This window comes from Suillus subalutaceus, assembly GCF_016647625.1.
Source record: "Suillus subalutaceus strain FC151 chromosome Unknown DFJ58scaffold_153, whole genome shotgun sequence".
In the NCBI taxonomy this organism is placed as follows: Eukaryota; Fungi; Basidiomycota; class Agaricomycetes; order Boletales; family Suillaceae; genus Suillus; species Suillus subalutaceus.
In genome coordinates, this window is record NW_024540402.1 from 64192 (window position 1) to 73478 (window position 9287).

At 48.4% G+C, this 9287-nt stretch overlaps 2 protein-coding genes across 2 annotated transcripts; one reads left to right on the forward strand and one right to left on the reverse strand.

The window, feature by feature from the left end:
- Positions 1-381: 381 nt before the first annotated feature.
- Positions 382-6360, forward strand: DFJ58DRAFT_733632 (uncharacterized protein; the record flags this gene model as incomplete). The annotated part of the gene is made up of 22 exons (XM_041386319.1): positions 382-444; positions 502-616; positions 670-874; positions 913-942; positions 1011-1366; positions 1424-1532; positions 1586-1678; positions 1710-1854; positions 1909-2179; positions 2239-2370; positions 2418-2618; positions 2777-3166; positions 3216-3522; positions 3765-3894; positions 3940-3987; positions 4153-4273; positions 4324-4484; positions 4538-4663; positions 4690-4794; positions 5189-5433; positions 5635-5756; positions 5807-6360. The coding sequence occupies 22 exons, from the start codon at positions 382-384 to the stop codon at positions 6358-6360; spliced, it is 4029 nt and encodes a 1342-aa protein (XP_041238314.1).
- A 1841-nt stretch (positions 6361-8201) lies between these two features.
- DFJ58DRAFT_608094 (uncharacterized protein) lies at positions 8202-8526 on the reverse strand (the record flags this gene model as incomplete). The annotated part of the gene is made up of 3 exons (XM_041380840.1): positions 8202-8263; positions 8331-8404; positions 8465-8526. Coding segments are annotated over 3 exons (198 nt in total), but the record flags the coding sequence as incomplete, so codon positions are not given.
- Between the last annotated feature and the right edge of the window lie 761 nt (positions 8527-9287).

A 9287-nucleotide genomic window follows, 5' to 3' on the forward strand; every position in this document is an offset into this window, starting at 1 on the left:
TTGGGACTGGAATCTGCGAGGAAACTTGTTGTCCTAAGTTAGATTGTGAGTGAATGCAACAGCGGCCAGCCCACCTTGACTGCTTATGCTGAGCTCGGTTGTCAGACTTAGCTGTCAATTCAATACAGGTCAGTTGTCCATCAAGGTGACGACATTCGATAATTTAATGTGGTCCGGGAAAGCATAGCCAATCAAGATCCTTTCCTCCGTCGCGCGTCAATGATCCGCGTATAGTCTCTGTTTGGCAGAGATCAACCCAGCTGCGAGAGTGACTTTGTTTCAAACACCTTCGTGTCAATATTTGCAACGGCTCCATGTCGTGATTTACAGGTAGACAGATCTTGGACAAAACGCCCTGCGAAGTTTTATTCCAGATCTGTAATGCTCTTTTTCTCGAAAGTCCTGTCGTCGGCTGTGTTTTCAAGCAACTATGACCAGTCTGGGGTTCCCAACATCCCGCGTGTCCGATTTCGCGTCTTTTAGCTCATCATTGTCTTTAAGTTACCCATCCTTTTGGCCTTTGGCATTGCGACATTCCTTCGACAGATGGAGGAATTTACCCTCAACGGGGAGAGGCATATACTCTTGGTGGTTCGGTCAACCTTGTCGCTGAGAGGTAATGTAGCGCTCGTCAGTCTATAACTTTGTCGGCATAACTCTGCATCACAGGTCATGCTGCCCCAATTGCAGGAACTGACTCTGCCGGTGCTCAGCTAGAGTCGGATACAGATGCAACGGCAAGTATCCCCATTGTTGCCCCTAGACTTCCTCTATTACAAACGAAGATGGTGTATAATCATTTCGATCGTTGGTGCTTGTTTGGGAATCGCGTCGCTCTTCATCATTCTGTTCCCGTGCTCCGCACAACTGTTCAGTATGTAAATCAACCAATCCACGTTGGATATCCAACAGGGCGGCAATACCGTTCCCTTCAAATACGTCGTAAGCGTGCATTGCGATGCACAGTAAACGCGCTCACTTATCATGCGGCTTCACTTTGGCAATGCTAGGCGTTGTATTGTGATCGTATCTGTTGACCGTTGGTTTCAGGTATCTCATACTGGTATTTTCTCCGCCGCAGCGGTCTTCTCGCAGCCAGTAAACGTGAGCTGGATGAATGGCAGTGTTGAAGTACCTCTCGGCTATATGTCGCTTTCGATCCTGTATGCTTCCAATAAACGGGCAACGATCAATGATACCACGACCTTCTACATCGCGGATCAAAACGCCTTCGGCCGCTTCACGAGCTCAATGATTACTTCACAAAATTTTACTTGGAAATTACAGAGTTCCAATCTGAATGTCCAGGCGATGAAGTTCCCCACCCCGCATGGTATTTCATTCAATAAAGTGGCGACCATCAATGGTGCAGTATTTTATATTCACGTAGATTTTGGTGCAACTGACAAGGAGTCTTGTTAAGGCGCGAATGATTTTGACGGCAATGTCATTCTCGAGGACATGCAATTACCCAGCGACAATCCTGGGGGAGGTATTGATTTTGTGGCGGTTACGCAGTTGAACAATACAAGGTATTCTTCAACCTAGAGCCTTCATTGCATTCTGACCCGATCACTTTGTATAGCCCTTTCGCACTGGAGCTGGGAACAGTAGTTTTTGACCTTGCGTCTACCAAAATGTTTATCTTGGTACTGGAACGGGGTTCAATACCAATATTGTAGGTCCTATGTTCTAAATTCTCGATTCAGATCTATCAACTTGCTTCAGGTCCCTGGTCGTAATAACATCACGTTGAACGGTATTTTGGTACCCCAGACGACGCCTGCTAACCTTGCGACGGTCTCGCAGCTTTTCACCAATCACATCAATTTCGAAAGTTCGCCTGTCATTGCAGTGGGCAAGTCAACATTGCAGCCTGATGGTTCGCAGATATCTTGACTTAGCCAGGGTTTGGAAAGCCTTCAGTTCACGGTGCCCTTCAAGTCAACCACACCGATCAACCCAATTCGGTCTATCCAGATAGGGAGCATGGCGCTTGCATTCACTTCAGAGACGACATGGACCCCGCGAACGGACAGTAACTCAATTCGCGCGACGATGCGTCAATTGTGTGAAAGCGGTGTTGTCATCATATTTGACTTGAGCGCAACAGGGTTGCCTTTTGGGTTTGGCTTGTCTATCGACCAGATGCAGAATGAGCTCATAATTGTCAAAAACGGTTCGAATGCAGCGGGTTTGAATACGGTATGATCACCCACTACATTTGTAATTCGCCAGTAACCATCTTGCCGCGCAGCGCCTGGGTGCACCAACGTCTTCAAATCACTGTGCCGAGCCCGACAGACACCGAGGGCACCATTAACATCACCATTTTAAACAGTGTTTTGAATGCCGCAGATCCAGAGCATGGTAGTTTCGCGCGCATTCAGTATATTTTGTCGATATGGAGCTTACAGATTCTACCACGACTGACTTTCTGCTGGTTGGCAATTCTCGCGCGGTCACGAACACGAGCATCGGTCAAATTACTCTCGACCCTATCAAGGTCAACGGGTCGACCAGTCTCAATGGCCTGCAAGGTCCGAAGGGGTATACCACCATTGGGGCTGTCGACCTTATGGGAGGGACCCAGCAAGCCCTTAATTTTAGCATCGATGGTAAGAAGGCTTCTTAGATGTTGTCAAATCGTAGCTGACTTCATCCCTGGCGTTCATCTATAACCCTTCCAATCTTGATCTCGCTACTGGCGACCTACATTAGTGGTGGCAGTCGATTGTAGTGTAAGAATTTGAAATTGATATACTTCTTGTCACAGAACTCCAGCTGCAACGCGGTGGTGCAATCTTCGGAACGGCACTGATGCCCAACTTAACAATGAGCATGGGGAATAACTCGGTCCACATCTGCTTTCGATGTACGGCTGTCTACTGCCTCTGCCCACCACTTCTCAATTCACCATGTTTACAGCCTAACAACTCACCCGAAGGACTGCAAACACTCAGCAGTTTGTTGGCGGTCAAGGTATATCTTGAATCTTTTCCTTCAAGAGAGGGAATAATTAGGTTGCCAGACGTGGAGCTTAATATCGTGGGCTACAGTGGGAGTACACAGGTCGCTTCTCTCCTGGAGGCCTTTGAAAGTATGAACATCACCGCCACGCTCCCTGGCCTCAACTCCAGTCTTTTGTCAACGGGTTCTTTGGAGAGTAAGTTGGGTTGCTTGTTTTCGGACCAACCTGTTAAACGATTGAACAGTCCTTCCTACCACTTTTGTTACAAACAACATCAGTCAGGTCGCCGTAGCGCTCGTTAATCCTTTCGCTGCAGGCTTCGACATCACCAGTATCTCATCTAACGTCATGTCGCATGGCTTGTACCTTGGTTCCATCAATACTGCCACGAATTTCAAGTCTGCAGGGAAATCAACTGCGAAGTCTCCCGTTCTCGACATGACCATGAACTACGATCCGCCAACGCTCTTCACACTGACTCGCGTGCTTGCCGTGCAGGCAGGTTTAGATTCCACGCAACTGGATGACATTGTAGTTCTTGGGGATTATCAGTATGTAACTGTCACGACGGCGGACTCCAAGCCAGTTCCTCAGCAGCAACGGAGAGCTAACATATACACGTCAATTCTACAAATTTCTTTTCGCTTCTGATACTAAATCAACTGTTCAAGGGATTCAATCTGCCGAATTTTGTTGACCAAGTGTTCAAGCAGTTGAGGAGTGACATACAACTATCTTCACAGCTAACGATTGGTTCGAATTTTGCCGTACATTTGCTTTCGATTACTCACAGCAGTACTGTTGCAGGGAACTACGCGACGACACTAGTACTCAGTTATACTCAGACTGATGTCCCTATTTCTGCGGACAGCAGCCTCAACTTAATCCTGCTCATCTTGGCGAAACCTATCGTCCAGAAGGTCGTCAGTGGCAGCGTCATGGGGTAATTGATATCGATTGCTTTGTAGCTCAATTACGTGCTGACTAAGCTGTGGAAAGGGCCGATAGGACCCTTGGTGCGTAGCTCCTGCACTTGGGACACCTGGTCCACCGTTAATGACATTGGTGATGTCGGAGTTACTCTCAACGGGCAAACTACGTTTGAAGTCGCAAACGCAGATTATTTACCAAGGCGGGAGAAACACCATCCAATACATTATATTTTTTCTCAACGTCTCTAGGTTATGCCAAATAACGAATCGTTTGAATCGGTCATTTCTGGCGATAACCTGACTGGTACGTTCATGCTGGGTACAACTGCGTTGTCGCTTACGAGCATTTGGCGGATACATAGTGCTCTTGGTGTGTTAGTTTCGCGGAAGCTCGGCGCCATATCATTGACAGGCCCCAAGGTATCGAAGTATCCGGCATCTCTCTTCCTTCCAAAGCGGTCGCCTTGAAGGGCTTCCGAGTCAATGGTCTTAAGAATGGTGTGGTCATCGATTCCTTCGATCTCCCATTCAACGACCCTGCTGGCGGAATCCATTTGACGATTAATTCAGAGGTCATCAATGTAGGTTTCGTTGCTCAATCCTTGATGCCTCATCCAAGTCTCTTCCGTTGTAGCCTTCTCGAGTTGGCATTGAACTCAGCTCCCTTGCGTTCAATACCTATTCCAACGGCATTGAGATAGCTCCGGTCTCTTCAACTTCGACTGTCACGCTAGCGCCCAAATTATACCTCATCACTCGGGTCAGCTGGTCGGCTTCATTCCGCAGAACTCTTTAGAAGGGTTCGCGACTGTTTCCGCTATTTTCAACAACTACATTCATGGCATGGACAGTCAGGTCACCGTTTATGGCGCTGGTGCTGGCCCGAGCGATGTGAGATACCTGTTGTCATCAGAATGGTGCCTGCTTATCACACCTACAGGTCACTTAGTTGAATGAAGGTATACAAACCATTCGGGTGGTGACATCGCTGCCGAACAAAGGAAAAGCTTAACATCATCCAGTCGATCGATCTCGAACAGTCGTCTCTCATGTTCACCGAGGGCCACCGCATACGATCCAATGTCAGGCAGTAATTTGACCACTGCTGCCTTCGCTTTCCCAGTCGATATCACGGCGCTTGCGCAGAATATTACTGCTGGGCATCTTTTGCTGAACTGGTGATCCCACGGGGCCCCAGCACGACTGATGTTCAGAATCGTATCATTTACTTGACGTTTAACGATGATCCGTTTGCTGTGTATCTGACCAGCATGAGACTTTCCAGAATTTCATAGCTGCTACGACGCTAGGATCTTCGCAAGGGTTGGCGCTGTCGGGCACTGCGAACGCCGATGCGTCTACGGCCGTTGGCATGTTGTCTCTTGTGGACATTGAATTTTCTGTGCAATCTACGATCACGGGATTGCAAGGGCTCAAGGTGAAACCTGCCTCTGTTGCCAATCTGGACGTCAATTACGGATATTCGGATTACCTGTTGATTACAGTGGACGCTTCACTTTTCAACCCGAGGTATGTGAAATCTGTTATGAAGACGAGTCCAATATAAATCTTACTCGTTCGTAGCAACCTGACAATTGGTGGGCGGCAGCATACCTTTGATTGTTGCTATTGACATTTGCTCTCGGGCACTGGCGATGTCTCGTTTACATTGCAGTTTGAGTGAGCATATTCTCAAATTCCTATGAAATACACACTAACGGCTGTCAATAGAAACCAAGTCATTGGTTCTGCCGATTTGGTGGGTATTCATGACTTCACTCCGTTTCGGCGTTTACCTTCCCATCTGCAGAGCAACATGATCATCCAGCCTGAGAACGCGGCCTATCCTACTGGTATTTACATTTTCTCTGAGTGTAGACATTTTACTCGTAGTATCCGTTAGACGTCCATCGCTCCCCTCAAGGAGCTGCGCAAACAGCGGCAGCAATGCTCGGGAACCACCTTCAGGGCGTCGATTCGCAAACAACCATCATGGGGACCTCTAGTTCCACTTCGATCGGCTCTTTGGAACCGGCTCTTGCGCAGATCAATTTGTCACCAGTGACTATCCCGGCTTTGCACCAGAACCTCATTGGCAGTGCTTCCCTTGGATTTCCCACTGATATCGTTCAAACTGGTGTGGCGTCGACGACTTTCACTTTGGCAAATCCGTTCACGGCCAGCATCAATCTGCTTGAAGTCACTGCAATCGCGACCTACCACAACCTGACCCTTGGCGCTATCAATCATGTTGACATGTCTTCAAACCCAATCCATGCTAATGGACATTCCAATATTACGTCGCTTGTCCTTCCGTTCAACTTTAACCTCGACCCGTTGACCATCATTGGGTTGATCACCACTTCCGCTCAAGAGCGCAACGTCGACCTTGGCCCTCTGACGAGATTATTCCGGCTAGTTATTGATAACCCGAGCTTCCACCCACCTGTGCGTTGAGTTCTTTCTCGATCAGCGCCTGAATAACCTCTTAAAGGTCAATACATCGGTGGTGTGGGAAAGTCAGTCACAACCAGCGACCGACTCGAGCTGCTTCACGAAGAAAATAATTCAACTAAACCTTTCCAACAGCAGGAGGTTTAGGACGGTCGCCTGCTTTGGCGAAGAAACCCTTCCAACAACGGGAGGTGGACGGCTTGGTCTGCAGAATTCTTAGCTGGACCTTCAGTCATTTCGAAGAATATCGTCAGACATCAGGAATACTGAGTACGCATATGATCGCACTTAGGCCGAATCGTCAAGAGGACGCACGAGATGATGCGAAGTGCTTTCAAGTGAAGTAAGGAGACTCGGAGGCGTAAGGTTAACCTGCCCAAGTGAGCCGGTGTGTGATGGAGTACAAAGGACTATTCCCGTAATACATATAGTATCAAGGTGCAAACGAATCTATGCGTTTCAAGCTATACGAGTAACCACTCGCTGCGAGCGCAGCATCTCGATGGGAAGCATAGAACGCCTTTTGTTCTTACTCAAGAGCTGAGTGAAACGCGGCTGCGAATTATAACATTACTGAAGACTCGCCAGCGAACCAAGCGCGTAAGCCGGCCTTCATATCATCATCAACCTTGTCCATCATGGACTGATACGCTTCGATAGCTACTCCAAAACCAACTACTAGCCCGAAAGAGCGCATGACGCTGTTGCTGTTTGCGGTTTGCCGCAAGGACTCGAGGTTCCAGCCGAAAAGCTGCGGAAAACATGCAGTTGAGCATGAAATAATTTTTCGGTTGCACATCGAATCAACATACCATGATAAATTCCTCGTACATTAAATGAATTGGCAATTTATAAAAGAAAGCGCTAGCATTGACGGCGACAGTGAAGCGTTCAATGGCTTCGTTGTGGCCCGCGCCATCCAATGTAATGTTTCCCAGTTGGATACGGAGGTACGCCTAGTGTACGAAGGGCAAAATAAATCAATGACAGAACATGAACCTGGTGTACTCGAGCGCCATGGTACTCACTTCCACGATACGACAAGCAACAGGATCGACATTGAGACGCGCGACTAGCTCTCCGATGCGCAGAATTGCCTCTTGATGTTCACTTGCATTGAACAACGCAATGGACTAAAAACCTCGATGAAGCACGGAGTACATTTAAAAATACTACCTGCCTTTTCAGGGAAATGCCCTTGGAGATATGGCTGGCCAAGGAGGGCTGAATCTGACGGACTGTAACATCATCAAAGTTAGCTATTGTAAGGAGGGTCATGACGGGTCAGTCTATCTCACTGAATTGCATCATGCAGCGCACGGTTCCAGTCGCATTTTCGTGCCATAACAGACGCACGATTGGCATAGGCGATGCGATCGTTGGCATTAGCGTCAATATCTAGATTTGGCATTCTTTTCAGCGACAGGCCAGCCCCCAACTATGCATGCATTGCGGGTTGTCGAGTTTATAGCGAGGACCTGCGTCAAGCATGCTCGTATTGCGTTATAAGAGTCAGATCTTCAGATGTGGAAATATGCCTTGACGTCATAGCAGACTTGAGCCTTGGCGTAAAAAAGAGGATGAGATGACGAACAGGCGGGGAAATGAAACCAAACTACCTGACGTGCTACCTGCTCCTTCATGAGACCACCATCCTTTGGGACTATCCTTTAGCAATGCGTCCTCGGATGCTGCTGGCCACTCTGAGATCTTCTTATCGCACCTCCGCTAAGGATGTACATGTCATCCTTCATTCTCAGGTGACCCGTGGAGGTTGAGTGTTCGAACGAGTTGGACGAGGGGGATCAACCAACGGTGAGTGGGTCGTGGGGCTCGACGGGCCATTCGGCGGCAGCCTTTATCGCTGATTTGGCACCTCCGCAGATGCTGTGACCAACGAGGACAACTGTTGAAAGCGTATACCTGTCAGAGGGACGATCGAAATATTATCATGGGAAGATTGAGAGACTGACCGCGCTCGACGCCAACCGAGTCTATAGCATAGGAAAGGACGGAGTTAGTGTTGTCGTCAAAGCTGTGGAATTGGCTATAAGGATAGTGAGTATGGTGTGCTCTCAGATTTGAATGAACTTTGGTTGACACATACTGGGAAATGTTCGTGTGTGTAAAGATATCACCAGGTATGGACGCTGTGACAACGGAGGCCGGCGCTCATGAGTAGGAGCAGCCGATCCAAAGGACCCAGATGGCAGTAGGAAGATCTTCGAAAGCGGCTAACGACATAAGGGCATGTGACGAGGCGTAGGGCACGCCTTGGGCGTCTGGGGATGAGTAGCCGAGTCCTTGAAAAATCAGGATTGTCTTTGATTATGCTTTGCGCCCCACTCCTCATTGGCGTTGATCGGGTCCCCTGCAGCATTTAATGGGCGCTGTGGGACATGCTAAAATGAGTGAGAGGAGAAGAGTAGGGTGATGAGTTTTCGTAGGACAGCAGGACCACAGACGTACCAACTATCCGGAGGAAAGTGCCCGGCTTCTTCACGCACTTGGTCTTCATTTTCAACTTCGCTCCGGACCCGGCTGAAGTTGAATGGAGCATTATTCAAACAATCAAGTTGCGGTGGATATCGAGATGCGTGTGCATTATCCTGGATTCAACAGCGGTCGGATTTCAATGCTACGTCCTCAGCTAGTGGATCGATGCATAGTAAATTGATGAATATTTTATTTCGCATTGACCGCTCACATAAGCTCAGTACTAGTCCCGAGACTTTTTAAAAGCCCTTGACTCACGGTTTGTGGCGGTTTCAAAATACATAACAATAATGCGCTTAGCGGCGGCAGTCCCCGCCCTTCCGCTTATATTGCCCAGTGGTTGAAGGTGAGCACATGGTTATCAAGTGTCAGATAACAAGCTCACTCACGCGCAATCGCAGGGTCACACCGGATACGAAGATGCCTCGTTTGCT